Source organism: Tribolium madens, unplaced genomic scaffold, assembly GCF_015345945.1.
Source record: "Tribolium madens isolate multiple individuals breed KSU strain unplaced genomic scaffold, Tmad_KSU_1.1 Scaffold_20;HRSCAF=117;Tcas5.2_LG4, whole genome shotgun sequence".
Taxonomy (NCBI): Eukaryota; Metazoa; Arthropoda; class Insecta; order Coleoptera; family Tenebrionidae; genus Tribolium; species Tribolium madens.
The window spans coordinates 1,738,324-1,756,892 of NW_025400985.1; the positions used below are offsets into that span (position 1 = coordinate 1,738,324).

The window sequence follows — 18,569 nt, forward strand, 5'->3', positions numbered from 1 at the left end:
CCGAAACTTTAAACACGTTTTTAACAAAAAAACTCAGTTTTTTTTTTAAGATTTTACTATTTCGTAGCCAAAAAGAATGATCTTAGATATTCATTTTTGCTTTCTTTGAAAGTTTCATTATGTGTTTCGCTCAAAAACCAAAAAAATCGCCAAATTATAATATTTTATATTAATTTTTTTCGAAACTTTGCATTTTAGAAAAATGAACGTTTTTTTTAAGATTTCGCTATTTCGTAACTAAAAAGAATTATCTTAGATATTTATTTTTGCCTTCTTTGAATGGTTTATCATGTGTTTTGCTCGAAAACCAAAAAAATCGCCAAATTATTTGAAAAATTACTAAATTAATTGAAAAGTAACATTATATTTTCCGAAACTTTAAACACGTTTTTAACAAACAAAAGATTGTATTATTTTGTAGCCAAAAAGAAATATCTTAGATATATTTATTTTTGCTTTCTTTGAAAGTTTTTTGCTTTTGCTTTTTTGGCAAGAAAGTATTTTTTAGTGAACTTGTGGATACTTTCACATAAACACCAAAAGACAAAAAAGACAAAATATCTTATTATTTAGGAATGGTCAGGTTCCCGTTTTATTTTCGTAATTTTTTAAAAAAGCCTCAGGAATTACGAGTTAATTCTGTCCTTTGGTTCAAGTAATTTTAAAGTATGTAATTTGGTTCCAAATGAAATTTTAATAAAAATTTTTGTAATAATTTTTTAATATAGTTGAAATTTAGGCTGATGATTGCCGAAACATGTTGCTACGATAGTAAATGATAATTTTTTTACAATTTGGGGGAAGCAAATTTGTTACTGTTAACCTTTTCAGTTCTAAAATAAAACGACTTTGCAGATTTAATCCAGAACAGTGGCAGATATAAACTAACAACTAAGAGTTGTTTTCATTGTTATGTAAATTTATGTTGGAATTATCAAATTATAAAAAAATATAGTTTTTCACACCTGTTTGTGTTATTTCTACTTAAAAAATGGATTAGAATTGACCGTTCCTAAGGTATTTTGTAGATATTGTGTTTTACTTTGCTGATTTGAGAAAACAATTTTGTTTATTTATGATTTTAAACCAAGACGTAAAAATTCATTTTTTTTTGCTTGAGTCAGCCGATATTTCCACCGGCAAACTAACAATGATGCTGTAAAATTATTGCGTAAATAGGACATTAAAAAAGGAAAGGTGGTATTAATAATATTTATTTTTTTCTGTGTCATAATCCAGGCTTTGTTAAATTTCACACATGTTTAAAACAATATGACATGGAGAAATTTTCTTATCTTTGAGCATTTATACAAAAAACTCGAGACAAGAAACAACTCGAAGAAAATATGTTATATTTTTATTTTTATCGTTTGTAGTTTTTCTAACACAATTAAAACATGTAACAAGTTGTCTGAAGACGTCGTCTTCTTTGTTTAAGAAGCAATCTCTATTTATATCTAGTTGAAGTGCTCGTTTGCTACCTGTAACATCTCAAACGTGCCATACACTCTCTAAGTAGAACAACCGTTTGAATTTTTAACATGTTTTATCATCTCTTACCTGTTCTAAAACTACAATAAAACGTTATTTCCGATTTTAGATGGCAGATCCTGATCCTGAGACGTTGCTGGAATGGCTAAACAGCGGTTTGGGCGACGAGCGAGACATGCAGCTCATCGCTTTGGAACAACTATGCATGTTACTACTCATGTCTGATAATGTAGACCGCTGTTTTGAAAGGTGGTATTTCATTTAAAAAAAAAAAAAATCGATTTTGTGTGATAATTGAATTGTTTAGTTGCCCTCCTCGGACGTTTCTCCCAGCTCTTTGTCGTATTTTCCTCGACGAGCAAGCCCCCGAAAACGTCCTCGAAGTAACAGCACGAGCCATCACCTACTATTTGGACGTTTCGGCCGAATGTACTCGTCGTATTGTCGCTATTGAGGGTGCCGTCCGTGCCATATGTAATCGTCTTGTCGTTGCTGAATTATCATCAAGAACAAGCAAAGATCTAGCCGAACAATGTGTCAAAGTATTGGAGCTTATTTGCACACGTGAAGCCGGTGCTGTGTTTGATGCAGGAGGTCTCAGTGCTATACTTCCTTTTATTCGAGATAATGGAAATCGAGTACATAAAGATACGCTACATTCGGCTATGGCGGTGGTATCGAGATTGTGCACCAAAATGGAACCGGCCGATGTGCAATTACCGACATGTGTGCAAGCTTTGAGCACGCTTTTGAGACACGAGGATTCGCATGTGGCCGATGGAGCGTTGAGGTGTTTTGCTTCGGTGGCCGATAGGTTTACGAGGAGGGGGGTTGATCCTGCACCCTTGGCTCAACATGGTGAGGAAACTATGTCAATTTTATGACAAAACGATCAGTTTTAAATCTCATTGTTTTCGATGTTCGTTATACAAGGTGCGCCAGAGAAAAGATACCAGGAACATTACAAAATTTGTAAGATTATGTCAAAAGAAAGGAAAAAAATTATGCCTGAAATATGTTATTTTTGCTTATTTTAGTGAATTCAGAGCATTTTCTTTTGAGAAAATTACAAAATTTGACAGGTTTTCTTAAACAAAGGTAAAAAAAATGTAAAGTTAAGCCCGAAATGTGTTACTTTTGCTTATAATAATTTTAGAGCATTTTCCTATGGATTGTATATTCCAATGGGAAGATTTTGTTAACAAGAAAAGGTAAAAAATCGCAAATTTAAGTCTGAAATCTCCGAATTTTGCTTAAAATTCCTTAAAATTTGAAAGATTTTGTTAAAGAAGGTAAAAAAAAACGTAAATTTAAGTCTGAAATGTGTTATTTTTGTTTATTGCAAAGAATATAAAGCGTTTCCTGTTAAAAAATTAAGCTTGAAATGCATTATTTTTCCCTTATTTAAATGGATTTATAGCGTTTTTCACGGAAAAACAGAATTAATTCTAAAGTACAATATTTTTGTTGATTTGATAGACTTAGAATGTTTTCTACTAAGAAACTTAAAATCGAAAGATCTTGTCAAAAATGCTTCATTTTTGCTTATTTCAATGAAATTTGAGCGGTTTTTTTGAAAAAAAAAAAAAAAATTTCGAAGATTTTGTCAAGAGAAGGCAAAGAATGTGTTATTTTTGCTTATTTTAGCGTTCCTTCGAGAAAACTACAAAAGGTGAAAAAATTGCAAAATAAAGCTTCAAATGTGTTATTTTTGCTTATTGTAATGAATCTATGGGAATATTTTAAAATTCAGAAGATTTTGTCCAAAGAAGGAAAAAAAATACAAAATTAAGCCGAATATGTCCCAATTTTGCTTATTTAATGAGCAATTTCCTTAAAATTCGTAAGATTTTGTAAAAAAAATTAAGTGGGAAATGTTATTTTTGCTTATTTTAAAAAATTTAGAGCATTTTTCTTTGAAAAAATTACAAAATACGAAAGATTTTCTTAAAAGAAGATAAAAAAATGTAAAATTATGCCTGAAATTTGTTATTTTTGCTTTAGTGAATTCAGAGCATTTTCTTTTGAGAAAATTACAAAATTCCACAGATTTTCTTAACAAAAGGTAAAAAAAAATGCAAAGTTAAGCCTGAAATGTGTTAGTTTTGCTCATTATAATAAACTTAGAGCATTTTCCTATGGGAATAAAAAAAAGGTTACAAATCGCAAAATTAAGCCTGAAATGTCTGATTTTTAAAATTTGAAAGATTTTGACAAAAAAATGTATAAAAAAAACGTAAAAGTAAGTCTGAAATGTGTTATTTTTGTTTATTGCAAAAAATATAAAACGTTTTTCTTTGAGAAAATTACAAAATTAAGCTTGAAATGCGTTATTTTCCTTTATTTCAATGGATTTATAGCGTTTTTCACTGAAAAACTAAGAAAATTAATTCTAAAGTACGATATTTTTGTTGATTTTGGTAGATTTTGATTGTTTTCTACTTAGAAGCTTAAAATCGAAAGATTTTGTCAGAACAAAATAAAAAAATTACAAATTTAAGCCTGAAATGTGTTATTTTTGCTTATTTTAATAAATTTAGAGCGTTTTTCTTTGGGAAAATTACAAAATACGAAAGATTATGTTAAAAGAAGGTAAAAAAGTTGGAAAATAAGCCTGAAATGTGTTATTTTTGCTTGAATTTTGAGCTTTTTCCTTTGCGAAAATTACTAAATTCAAAATATTTTGTTAAAATAAGTTAAAGAAAAACTGAGGTAGAAGTTAACATTTTCTTCTTTTGTCAAAAATTTATGATCTAAAGTTATATTTAAAAATTGAAAAAACAATTTAGTTATATTTGTAGCGTTTTAAATCCAATTTATTATTTGTTAAATAAAATCTTGTAAATCTAAAAAAAATGCTACAATTTTTGTGTTTCAAATAATTAATAATAATAGACCTATATTTGATACTAAAAAATAAATAAACAACTCTAGAAACAAACAAAAAAAAAAGATCAAAATGTATTATAAAAATTCCAAAAAAATTAAATATTCAAAAGGTAATAATTTTATTAAACATGTGGGAAAATCTTAAGGAAGAATAATATAAGAAGTGATAGAAAGAAAACAAAAAAATAAAACCTAAAAAGCAAAAAAAAATGTAATAATATTAAAACAAGAATTCTCTTTAAAGTTTGCAAAATTGATTCACCTAAAATATGATGATTTGATAAAAATGTAAAAAAACATATTTTTTACTAGAATTCAAAAAGTTTAGTTTTCTTCACATTATTTGTAAAAACAAAAGAAAATTACGAAAAATTTTATTCCTGATAAAACGTCACATTTTTATATTACTTTATATTTATCAATTAGTTTTTCCAAAAAGTGAATAGTTTAACCAATAAACGTTTGGTTCCATACCTGGTATGCACTTTGTAGTGCCCTCAAAAAAATTTTTTACAGCCATTTTTAAAAACTTCCTTTTTGAAAATTATATGGAGACATAGCAAAAATCTGAGGCTTTTACTTGAATTCTTTGAGTATTTCAAAAACCTGTGTAATTGGTAATATTTTTGTTGATTTGATTTTACGATAAAAATTTTTACGCGTTCTATAACATTTGCGAAAATCGGAAAAAAATGAGATTTAAAAGTTATCGTTTTGGAATGGAATTACTCAATTCGAATTTTTTTTATTATTAATTCTGTTATTAGGTTTAGTGAATGAGCTTTTGAGTCGTTTATCGAACGCTGCTGGTCCGTCAGTGGCGACAGGTACTCAAAATACATCGGGGAAAGCCTCATCAACAACGAACGCCACTGCCGCTGTCCCAGACGCCAAAGCAACAGCAGCTTCAGTTTCAACAATAATTAGTTTATTGTCTACATTGTGTCGAGGATCACCTGCTATAACACACGTAATTACATGACCTCAAAACACGTGTCGTAACTAAAGTGTCTCAAATTTCAGGATTTGCTACGTTCCGAGTTACCTGACGCTATAGAAAAATCTCTGAAAGGCGACGAACGTTGTGCTTTAGATTCAATGCGTCTTGTGGATTTACTTCTAGTTTTATTATTTGAAGGACGTCGAGCTTTGGGTAAATCTGGTGGTGCTACAACTTCAGGTCAACTCTTACCAAGAATGAGACGAATGGATCCGGCGGCTGAAAAATCCCACCGACAACTTATCGATTGTATTCGCTCGAAAGACACTGACGCACTTATTGAGGCTATTGAATCGGGGGGAGTTGAGGTAGAGTTGAGTTACACAAAGTCGTATTTTTTTCAAAAAATTAATAATAGTTAAAAGTGAATATTTAATACAAATAATGCATAAAATCTTGCAATCGGCATTAATTAACAAAATAACAGATGTTGAAATGTTATTATAATGTTAGAGCGACAAAGTATTAAGTTCAAAGAGAGGTGAATCGTATCTAAGTAAAAAAAAATATTATGAAAGTAAAAAACATAAAATCACCATGTAGTAATTTGAGTGGGAATATAATAATGCAAATCGTTAATAATATAATAGAACAGTGCCAAAAAAAAAAAAATAGGGATTTTTGGAAAACAAGTTTTTCATTGCAAAAAGTGCACTGTTCAAAAAAGTATTGCCAAACACTGGCCGAGAGAAAATTCAAATATAATAATAAGATTAAGAACTCTACATAATGATTTTCATTTCCAAATTAATATGGAAAAAGTGAAAGTCTGCCAATTATTTTTTCTAAATTCATTGTTGAATAGTAGTAGATTTTTACGTGAAGCTCTGAAAAAATGTTTGACAACTGGAATAACCATAGATGATCAAAGAGGATAGAAAATTCCTAAAAACAAAACTCGAGATAATGTACAAATACATATAAAACACAAATTAGAAGACGTTTTGTACTTTGGTAGCGTTTATTTCTTGTGTTTGAAAGCTAATTTCTTTATGGATTATATCATTTTTTTGGATTCAATTAAAAGACATAGGAAAATTATATTTTAATACAAATTTCACAGAAAATTTTAAATTTCAATTTAGGGAGAAAAGCAAGAAAATCTTTAAATTTGTCATAATCACTTCTTCAATTTAGAAAAGAACGAAAACCCATCAGTAAATCAAAATACGATAACCGGAGGAAAATCAGGACCAGTGTTGCCATTTTGAATTTTTTTTTGAGTATTCGCCCAAATGTTAGTAAAATTAATTTTTTTAATTTGATTTTTTAATTATTTATGTAATAAATTCAGTCAAGAATGATGGCAGTATTTTTTTGTATTTTTTTGAGTTGTTTTAGCCATGCAGACACTCAAATGCTAAATTTTCTCAAAAACAAGTTGAAAAATCGAAAGAGATTTTTTTTTAATGATATTTCACTCAACAAGGTAAAAAAATCGCTGAAATGGGTCAAAAAGTACATTATTTTGAGCGTTTTAGTATGTTTTTAACCAGAAACAGAACTTATTTTGCAAAATTTCGTTAAAAATAAACGAAAATTTATCAAATTAGACCAAAACTAGTGTGATTTTTGCATTTTTACAGTCCTTCAGCACGTTTTCAAAATGCATTGAAATTTTTGCTAAAACTAACTGAGAAATTACCAAATTAGATTGAAATTGATATCATTTTAGCGTGTCTCGCTCGATTTAGTTCGTTTTTGAACCAGAGACTCAATTATTTTGCAGAATATTGGTGAAATTTCACCAAATCTGGTGATTTTTATACCAGTTTAATGATTTGGTGAAAACTTTTGTAAAAATTATAATTTCTGATGATTTTTTAGAAACGTGACTGTTGAGACAGCAGAAAATTAGTGTATTTTGAAATCATTTTTTTAAAATCGAGTATTCGCTCAAATGCTTGTAAAATTCATCTTTTTAATTTGAATTTTTTAATTACTTATGTAGTAAATTCAGTCAAGAATGATATTATTTTTTTTGAGTATTTTTTTGAGTTGTTTTAACCATGCATACACTCAAATGCTAAATTTTCTCAAAAACAAGTTGAAAAATCCAGAGAGATTTTTTTCTAAATGATATTTCACTCATCAAGGTAAAAAAATCGCTAAAATGGGTCAAGAAGTACATTATTTTCAGTGTTTTAGTATGTTTTTAACCAGAAACAACTTTGTTTCATTCGATTTAGCTCTTTTTGAGTGAAATTTTGTCAAAAAAATAGGACAAAAAATTCAAAATACGGTCGAAAACGGTGTTAATTGCAAGATTTTGCTAAAACAAACCAAAAAAAAAAACATCAAATTAAGTCATTATTTTTGCCTTTATCAAGTGTTTTAGCATGTTTTTCAAGTAAAAACGTAAATAGCGGGCGACTGTTGTAAATGATTTGGTGTCAAATTAAAAATTTAATTTGGCAAACTTGACTTTCAAATTCAAACGTCAAACTTTTATAGGCAATTATCATTCATTTGCGACGGGCGACTACTGAAACATTCCGATATAACAAATTTAGAAGGATCACCACTAATTCAGTGTTGCCAATAGATTTTTTGTCACCCGGTATTTCGCAAAATTGAATTAAAAACTAGCCAAAAAACTGTAGAATTAGACTAAATGAAATCGCATTATATATTTTTCAAGCATTGAAGCAAGTTTTTGAGCAGATTTGTTAGATTAAAAAAAAAACTTGTAATTTGGTTACTTTTCAGCTCAAATTTGGCGAATTTAATTGTTTTGAGCCGGCAACACTGATCAGGACTATTACAGAAATCTTTAGCAAAATTCTGAAGATTTTCCGGAAGACAACTTTTCCACTTATTAATTATATTGTTAAAAAAAATTCATTATAAGTTAAATGGATTGAACAACTTTTTTGCATATTGAAAAAAAACTATGTTTAGGGCGCTAAAGTATTAAGTGCCTTTTATTAACTATAAATGAAACAAAATCAAATATCTCTTTGTTAATCTACTAGATCCACTTACAACAAAATGTTCCAGAACACAATAACCACTCTAAAACGTTAGGTAAAAATGTGACATTGCTTTCTAATTGAAAATTTTTGTTTTTAATTATTTCTGAATTTATTAAATTTGATTTCTAGGTGAATTTCATGGACGATGTGGGTCAGACGTTGTTGAATTGGGCATCGGCGTTTGGAACACAAGAAATGGTCGAGTATTTGTGTGATCGAGGTGCTGATGTAAATAAAGGACAAAGAAGTTCATCGTTGCATTATGCGGCATGTTTTGGTCGTCCTGCAATAGCAAAAGTATTGTTACGTCATGGTGCAAATCCCGATTTGCGTGACGAAGACGGTAAAACGCCGTTGGATAAAGCAAGAGAACGAGCCGATGAAGGTCATCGTGAAGTTGCAGCGATTTTACAATCGCCCGGTGAATGGATGATTCCGATTGATAAAGATCGAAATCGAAAATCTGAATCGGACAATGAGGATAATATCGAACCGCGTGGTGATCCCGAAATGGCACCGATTTATTTAAAAAGACTTTTACCGGTGTTTTGTACGACGTTTCAATCGACAATGTTAGCGTCCGTTCGTAAAGCTAGTTTAGGATTAATTAAAAAAATGATACACTACATTCTACCTAGTTTATTGGAGGAGCTTTGCAACAATGAATCTAGTCCGAATTTTGGAACGCAATTAGTTGAAGTTATTGCAACTGTGTTGGATAATGAGGTAGGTGAACATGTGACTATTTATTGAGTGTTTTTTTGGTTGTGGTAATTAGAAAGAAAGGGGTTTGGGATTATAGTCAGGTTGCCTGATGGTGGCGCATTTTACAGATGACTTATTGCTGGCCCAACACTCATAAAACCATCACAGCACCCTTCAGTTTATTAGTGCGCACGATGCGTGCCTTGGTGCATGATAGGCGTGTTATTCCGTATCCCTCTCTGGTCAGTTTTACTTTTTTAATTCCCACTAAATCACTTCCTTGTTTGGTTTTCCCACAAATAACACATCTAAGAATTTTTTTTGTGTATTTCTAATTAAATTGTGGTAGAACTTTACATGATTAACTACTCTTCTCTTTTTTGTTTTCTTCCTGATCTGTCCACTTTTCCTCTTTCATTGCTTTTGCTTTTAAATGCCGAAAAATACACACGAGTTAATTTGACTTGTGTTTAAATCTCTTGTGTGTTTTGACTAAAAATTAAGTTGTTGTTTTAACTATATGGGAGACATGGGCGCCGACTGTTTATATTTTTCATGGGTCATTACACGAAAAAATGATTTCTTTTTCTCTATTGTTGCTTAATTTAATGTAAATATTTAATATTTAGAACATTTTTTAGAACAATATATTTTTCAAAAAATCAATAAATAACAGTCAAGAAATACAAAAGTGGTTAATGTATGTGTACAATAAAAAGTGTAAAGAAAATAGTGTAAAATGCAACAAAAGTTGTTGAGTTTAAAAAAATAATACACTGCTTTTAAATTTGAAAATATGACTTTTTTGAAAATTTGCATGAATGTTCGTAAATCGAATGAATAATTAATGCAATTAATTTGAAATGAGTAAAATTAGGATATGCAAAAGCTGAATAGTCTCAAAAATTAGTCAGTATTGTTCCTTGAAATATCAAAAAAAAATATATATTTTTTTTCAAATTTAACATGCAATATTGTAAAAAAAGTTGAAAAAAAATGTTTTTTCATTGTCATGAAGATTACACAATGTTCAGAAACAATTAATTCTTGTAATTCTTTTGTAAAACTGTAATCAATAAATCAAACACTACAAGAAAATCGGCAAATTTGGTTGAAAATTATGTTATTTTTGACTTTTCAATATAACAACTGAACATTTTCACTTGATTTATTATTTATGATGCTGAAAATGACACAATTTTTGCTTCTTCGATCGTTTTAGCATACTTTTAAGTCAAAAATGCATTTGAACAAAACGCAGAAAATGAGCAAATTAATGTTATTTGAGTCAATTTTGCTTGGTTTATATCATTTTTAAGCTAGAAAGTTCGCAAGATTTTGTACAAACAGACTAAAAAAAAAACACTAAATTAGATTGAAAATGAAGTTTTTTCGAACTGTTTTGCTTGATTGAGCTTGTTTGTAAGCTAGAAATGCACAATGCAGTTTTCCTGAAAAATATCGAAAATGATATTTTTACTTTTTTTAAACATAAAGTTTTTTTTTCAGGATATTTTACGAAAACTGGAGAAAAAAAAACATAACATTTTGTAGAAAAAATGACCAGTTTTCAGGTAGAAAGGGACTTTTTTCGGAAAATTTTGCTCCAACAAGCCAAACTTTAACTTTTTCAGGTGTTTAAGCACATTTTCAGTCAAAAATGCACTTTTCTCGAAAAATTTCGCCCAAACAAGTCAAAAAACGATGACATTGCGCTTTTTTCAAACATTTCTGCATGATTTTGAGCTAATTTTTTTTCAATCAAAATTAGATGAAAAAATACTAAATTAAATTTAAAATGATGTATTTTTTATGCGTTTGAACAGAGAACCGTGTTTTTCCTCATGAAATTTTACAACGGACAAAAAATCACAAAATTTTGTAAAAAAAATTTTTCTCAAAATTTCGCTCTAACAAAATTTTTGCTCAAAATTTCGCTCTAACAAGCCGAAAAATCACTAAATTAGGTCGAAAGTGGTCTTATTTTTGCTTTCTTCGTATGTTTTTGAGAAAAAAAAACAGTTTTTTTTATCAAAACAAACCGAAAAATAAGTCAAAATTGACGTATTTTTTTAAATATTTGTTTAAATGAAAAAAAAATTAATTTAACAATTTTCACAAAAAAAATAAAAATCATGCTTTTCTCTCAGAAACGCACTTTTCTAGCAAAATTTCGCTCAAAGAAGCCAAAAAATGATGTTACTTTTGAATCAATCGGCCCGAGAAAACAGTTTGATGAATTGATTTAGAAATTTAAAGCGTTATTGGGGCTTCATTAAGCTGTATAAAAAAACCTGGACACATTAGTCTCTCCAATATTTGTGAATACACGTTAGATTTACTAAAACAACAAAAAATTTGCGTTTTTTCTTTTCTTTATCAAAAAGATTTTTTTTTTCATTAAAAGTCAAATATCTCAGCGACAAATTGACGTAAAGAGGACATAAAAGAGCAAACTGAAGCTGAATGAACAACCTATCCCGCCCATGCATTGATTTAACTAATAAAAAAATTATTTAATCTAAGTACGACCATTTTTCATTTCAAAAATCACCAAAAAGTTTAAGATATTTTTTTGTTGCTTTAATATTTTGGAGTAGTATACAAAAAGTTTATGTAGTATGTTTTGTCGTTTTAAAGTATTTCAGTAATAACAAATTTTTTTCATTGAAACGGCTAATTTTGAATTAATTTAAAATATGGTTAAACAAAATAGAATAATAAATAAAATAGACTTATAGAAAATTTAATACATTAAAAGTGATTTTAACGAATGCAACGTTACTAAAAAAGATAAGAAAAAATTCCGAAATTTCAAATATTAAGAGTTTTTATTATTTTTTTTACCTTAAGCAAGAGTATTTTTTTATTACCCATGTAGTCGGCGCCCGTGATGGGATACCGAAAATTCTCGAAAAAGTAGCCTTAAAAAGCGAGTAATTCTAACAGTTTTGAAGCTTGTACTTAGTAGATGAGTTAAAACTGTTGTAATTCAACTTTCTTTAGGATGACGAAGACGGCCACTTGATCGTCCTCGCCATCATTCAAGACCTGATGGCGAAATGTCAGGAAACTTTTCTGGATCATTTCGCACGTCTTGGAATCTTTTCAAAAGTTCAAGCTTTAGCTGGTCCTCCTGAAATGCAAGAAAACGAAGAGAATGAACAACAACAACAACAACAACAGACGACCGAAGGTGAGTTGTTTTTTTGCTTCAATCAGTGTGTGTTAATTTTTTCTTGTTAGAAGTTACCGAACAAAGTCAGGCGGAAGATGCCAAAGAAATTTTACCAGGTAAAGCCTACCATTGGAGAGATTGGTCAGTGTGTCGAGGTCGAGATTGTTTGTATATTTGGTCAGATGCGGCCGCTCTTGAACTATCAAACGGTTCAAACGGTTGGTTTCGTTTTATTCTTGATGGAAAATTGGCAACGATGTATTCGAGCGGATCACCGGAAGGTGGTGCTGATACTTCCGGTAAGTGGCGAAAAATAAGGTTCAAAGTTATTGCACTTAAATAAGTACAGCATGAGAGATATGAATTATTTGATCAGCTTGGAGTAATTTTTTTTTTTTAATTTGATTATGCGGCTTTTAGAAAAATCATTTCAAATGCGTATCATCATACACATTGTGATTAGTCATTTTTATACGGATTTTTTGATCATGTCATGTATTTGCTAATATTGCATTGTTAATATTGCTGAGTGGTAACACAAGTGATTGTTGATTTGTTTGTCTTCAATAGGCAAAGGACGAGCCGCAGACACACTCACAACTGAAGGTAAGACAGCTTCATTTTATATGAAAAAAAAAAACACAATTGCCTAATAGTCGCTCACAGCTTCGCCTATCGATTTTTTTTTTATCATAAATTGCTTTGCATCTTTGCTCATTTTTCTGTTTTTTTTTTTAACCATTTGAATGCACCATTGTACTAACAATAACCATTTGAAACTTCAGAAAATCGAGGAGAATTTTTGGAAAAGTTACAACGGGCTCGTGCTGCTGTCAGAAGCAATGTTAGTTCAATACCAATCTTGTCAAAACCAGGACCCACACGATTGGTGGTTGGAAATTGGTCATTAACATCAAGAAAAGACGCTGAAATACACATCCATAATTCTGATGGACAACATCAAACTACTATTTTACGAGAAGACCTTCCTGGTTTTATATTTGAGTCAAATCGAGGCACTAAACATTCATTTACAGCTGAAACAAGCTTAGGTAATTGTGTTAAATAAATGAGAGAAGAAAAATTAATTTTGTGGTATTTTATAGGTCCAGAATTTTCCGCCGGTTGGACTAACAAAAAAGGCAAACGTTTACGCTCAAAAACCGAAGCAACCAAAATCAAAGTGAAATATTTAGCTCATTCGATCTACGAACAGTATTTCCGTGCTGCTCAAGCTCAACCTCGTGGTGTTGTCGCGAAATTAGGCAATATTGTTGCACAAATCGAACGTGCATGTCAGAAACAATGCTCTTATGGTAATAATCGTGAAGGTGGTAATTCATGGAAGGAAATTCTAAGGAATGCACTCGATGATCTCACTCAAATTCTCGAAGATGATGGTGTTGTTAGTGCTTATGAATTGCACAGTTCTGGTTTAATTCAAGCATTGTTGTCACTTTTATCAACTAGTTATTGGGATCAAGGCTTAAAATCGAGTAAAATGAACAAATATCAGAAACAAAGAGTGCAAGTATTTAAACAGTGTTTCAAGAACGATGAAAAGAATTCAATTCAGATTTTGGTACATAAATTGGTATCGGTACTTGAAAGTATCGAGAAATTACCAGTGTATCTCTATGATTCGCCAGGATCGGGTTATGGATTACAAATTTTAACCCGACGTTTGAGATTTCGATTAGAGAAAGCACCAGGTGAAAGTTCATTGATTGATCGGACTGGTCGTGGTCTCAAAATGGAACCTTTGAGTACTGTAGCACAATTGGAACGTTACTTATTGAAAATGGTAGCAAAACAATGGTACGATTATGACAGAAGTACGTTTCAATTTTTGAAAAAATTACGCGAGAGTAAATACCAAATGTTTAAACATAGTTATGATTTTGACGAAAATGGAATTATTTATTTTATTGGTACTAATGGTAAGACCAGTACTGAATGGGTTAATCCAGCTCAATATGGTCTAGTATCGGTGACGAGTTCCGATGGTCGAAATTTACCATATGGTAGAGTTGAAGATATCTTATCACGTGATTCATCAGCTTTAAATTGTCACACAAATGATGATAAAAAATCATGGTTTAGTATTGATTTAGGTCTTTATGTAATTCCAAGTGCGTATACATTGAGACATGCAAGGGGTTATGGACGTTCCGCTTTACGTAATTGGTATTTTCAAATGTCACGTGATGGTATCACGTGGACAACTTTATATACACATACTGATGATACTTCATTAAATGATCCAGGATCGACTAGTACATGGCCGATTGAATTATCATCAAGTGAGGAACAAGGTTGGCGTCATGTTCGTATCCAACAAGCCGGTAAAAACGCATCCGGACAAACCCACTATTTGAGTCTTTCTGGTTTTGAAATTTACGGTCAAGTAGTCGGTGTGTGTGAGGATTTAGGTAAAGCGGCGAAAGAAGCCGAAGCACATTTACGAAAACAGAGACGTTTACTTAAAACCCAACTATTAAAACATATGACAGTTGGTGCTCGTGTTGTACGTGGAATTGATTGGAAATGGCGAGGACAAGATGGTAATCCACCAGGTGAAGGTACAGTTACTGGTGAACTACATAGTGGTTGGATTGATGTCACGTGGGATCATGGTGGTTCAAATTCATATCGTATGGGTGCTGAAGGTAAATACGATTTGAAATTAGCACCAGGTTATGATGTAGAAACTGCAACAACATCAAAAAACACATCGAGTAAAAAACAAAGTGTGTTAACTAGTCGTAAAAGTAGTTCAACGCCGAGTTTACCCGAAGCGACCGATGTTAAAACATCGGTAGCGTCAACAGAACAAGCTGCTTCAGCTGATAATTTAGCTGCAAAACAAGCTGCTGAAACTATAGCTGAAAGTGTGCTTAATATAGCACGAAATGAAGCTTTAGTTGCTGTAACTTCAGAATCTCAAGCTGCAAGTAACGATTCAGAACTTTCAGTTGTTGTACATCCATTGCGAGATCCACATCATGATTTATCAACGATTAATAATTCAAGTGATTTGGCAACGATTGTTGAAAGTTTAGCACTTTCGGACACTAAACCGGTGAGTGTGACAACAACTAGAAGACAAAATTCGGATGATAGACCAAATACATCAGAGAAAGCATCAATGGTGACAAGTAATTCAACTTCAAATTTGAATAAAAGCTCGAATCGATCAAAAATTAATAATAGTCAAGTGGCTGCAGCAGCAGCACAAACTTTCGTCGAGGCAGTTGAAGCATTAGATAAACTTCGTGAAGGTTCGGATATGTTACGAAACAACACGAATAATTTCCTATCCGGTGAGTTACGTCAAACTGGTTTGAGTTTGGGTGGTGGTCAGACTAGCCAACAATCAATAAGCTCTCTAAATACAGGTGTACGAATTTCGGTATCGGGTAATCCGGAAACAGACGAAGAAAAGCCGGTAAGAAGGAAACCTGACGAACCATCAACAACAAAAGATCCATGCAGTGAGAAAGACGAAGTTACGAATAATGCCCGAAATACGAGTAATAATACAATTGTTGTAACAAATCCAATGAGTGTCAGTGTACCAAATTTGACATCGACTGAAGCGAATAGTCAAATTGAGCCAAGTTCTACTGCAGGTCTTTTGGAGACGTTTGCAGCGTTGGCACGAAGACGTACTTTGGGTTCGGTGACGACAACAAATAGTTCAAATGCAAATCCGAATAATTCTGGTGCTATAACGAATTCTAATGCACAGAATAATCAAAATACTGGTTCGTTGTTTCCAAGAGGACCGAATTCGGTGTCGAGTTTGGTGCGACTCGCATTATCGAGTAATTTTCCTGGAGGTTTGCTTAGTACAGCTCAAAGTTATCCTAGTTTATCATCGAGTAATAATACAGCAGCTCAACAAGGTGGTATTTCGACGACTGCAGGAACGGTGCAAGGATTGAGTCAGGCGTTGACGATGAGTCTTACGTCGACGAGTAGCGATAGTGAACAAGTGTCATTGGAGGACTTTTTAGAATCGTGTCGTGCTCCAACACTACTCGCCGAATTGGATGATGATGAGGAAATGGGCGATGAGGATGATAATGACGATGATGAAAATGAAGATGATGCTGATTATGATGAAGTTATGGTTTCGAGGAATTTATTGTCGTTTATGGAAGAGGAAGGTTTTGAAACGAGTACGAGACCGAGTAAACGAAGATCATGGGATGATGAGTATGTGTTGAAAAGGCAATTTTCCGCTTTAATACCGGCGTTTGATCCACGACCGGGAAGGACGAATGTCAATCAAACTACAGGTAAATTTATTTCTGTTTTTTATTAAAGTATTTGAACTCGTCGAATTTGAGAAATAATACATTTTATCTAAAATATGTACTATTAATTTCTACCTAAATTCTATTCTAAATAAAATAAGAAAAACATGTTGCTGCAAAGGAGTTTCACAGTATTACTGAATTTTTAAACTATGACGACAATACATTGTTTTTTTTTGTGATATATATTTTATATCAGTTTGAGCTAATAATAATATAAATAAATATAATATTTGACCCGGCAAAAGAAGAAGAAACCATTTGACAGATAATTATTGAAGAAATTATCTGACAAATAATTTCCAAAACTTTTGCACTCCACTCACCCGGCGGTTTAGACTTGCAGTCAGGCAAGATTTATCATTATTGATTTTTGAAACGAGATTAATATAGAAAAAAACTATTAAATTCTAGCGTCACTACAATCTTCCGCCTCTCGCAACATAATGAATTTTTATTAATTAAGTTATTATTATTTATTTATAACTATAATTACAACTTAAAACTACGCTACACTAGACTAGACACTAGACAAAGATATTAATTAAAAGTAGCACAGATAAGAGATACAGTTTTTTGCCAGGAATCACTGTTTAAATCAGAGTTTTTACAAATTTTATTAAATTATAAATTGTTTGGTCTTCTACAAATTTTGAAAAAGAATTTGAGAAATAATTCACTTTATATAAAATATCTACTATTAATTTCTATCTAAATTCTATTCTAAATAAAATTAACATGTTGCTGCAAAGGAGTTTCTACAGTATTACTGATTTTTTAAGTTATGGCGACAATACATTGTGAATTTTTTTTTGTGATATACATTTTTATATCTGTTTAATTTGTATTATGTTTTGTGAATTCAGTCACATTATTATATGACATGTGTAGAGCTTTTGAGCTAATAATAACATAAATAAATATAATATTTGACCCGGTAAAAGAAGAAGAAACCATTTGGCAGACAATTATTGAAGAAATTATCTGACAAATAATATCCGAAACTTTTGCACTCCACTCACCCGGCGGTTTAGACTTGCAGTCAGGCAAGATTTATTCATAAAGCAATTAAGTATTTTTGAAATGAAATTAATGTAAGAAAAACCTTTTAAATTCCCGAATCTAGCGTCACTACAAATCTTCCGCCTCTCGCAACATAATGAATTTTTATTATTTAAATTTATTATTATTTATATTATTATGAATTTCGTTAATATTAAGACATTTCCTAACAATATTACAAGTTTTTAAAAGGACTACTTTTTGAATCTCAATAATTAAATTTGAATTTAATTTGCAAAGTTTAAGATTTACTTTTAATAATAACAAACCTTATTTTTACAACAGGTGTCCCATTTACAGTAAAATTTTATTTATAACTATAATTACAACTTAAAACTACGCTATACACTAGACTAGACACTAGACAAAGATATTAATTAAAAGTAGCATATATAAGAGATACAGTTTTTTGCCAAGAATCACAGTTTAAATCAGTGTTTTTACAAGTTTTATTAAATTTTAAATTGTTTGGTCTTCTCCAAATTTTGAAAAAGAATTTGAGAAATAATTCATTTTATTTAAAACAATTAATTTCTATTTATAATTTAATAAATACTTACTGTTGCACACAAAAATCACAAATTCTCACACTTCACTTCACAATAAATAAAAAAATAGAATGCACTAACCTTTATAGCATCTTCTTCTGCTACCCTTTGTAGCCATTGGCCTCTGCTTCTTACACGGACCTACTGCAAATAAAGAAACAAAAAATTATTTCAACGTGTTATTAAATTAGTAATTAATAAATACAATTTAATAAGTGTAATTTCTCTTAAAAATTCAAAAGGTATTGTTGACTTACCCTTTAATCCGGATCCTTGTAGCACGATTGTCTTCTCCATTACCCCCATTGGCACTCACTAATCACTCGAAATTTTAAAAATCGCGCACTACTAAATGTCTATTAGCACTCGAAAATACACAACACGCACTCACTGGTCACC

At 30.9% G+C, this 18,569-nt stretch overlaps 1 protein-coding gene across 3 annotated transcripts in view; it reads left to right on the forward strand.

The window, feature by feature from the left end:
* The window catches only part of LOC123005845 (E3 ubiquitin-protein ligase Ufd4), a 34,689-nt gene that overhangs the window by 7,041 nt on the left and 9,079 nt on the right, over positions 1–18,569 (forward strand). Inside the window, exons 3-12 of one of the 3 annotated variants that reach the window (XM_044399844.1) lie at positions 1,601–1,740; positions 1,799–2,349; positions 5,148–5,350; positions 5,404–5,688; positions 8,485–9,081; positions 12,067–12,256; positions 12,307–12,537; positions 12,809–12,844; positions 13,024–13,290; positions 13,345–16,542. In XM_044399844.1, coding sequence (XP_044255779.1) covers positions 1,601–1,740; positions 1,799–2,349; positions 5,148–5,350; positions 5,404–5,688; positions 8,485–9,081; positions 12,067–12,256; positions 12,307–12,537; positions 12,809–12,844; positions 13,024–13,290; positions 13,345–16,542 — 5,698 coding nt within the window. The remainder of the gene's footprint in view (positions 1–1,600; positions 1,741–1,798; positions 2,350–5,147; positions 5,351–5,403; positions 5,689–8,484; positions 9,082–12,066; positions 12,257–12,306; positions 12,538–12,808; positions 12,845–13,023; positions 13,291–13,344; positions 16,543–18,569) is intronic. The other 2 variants (XM_044399845.1, XM_044399846.1) reach the window with 2 other exon arrangements.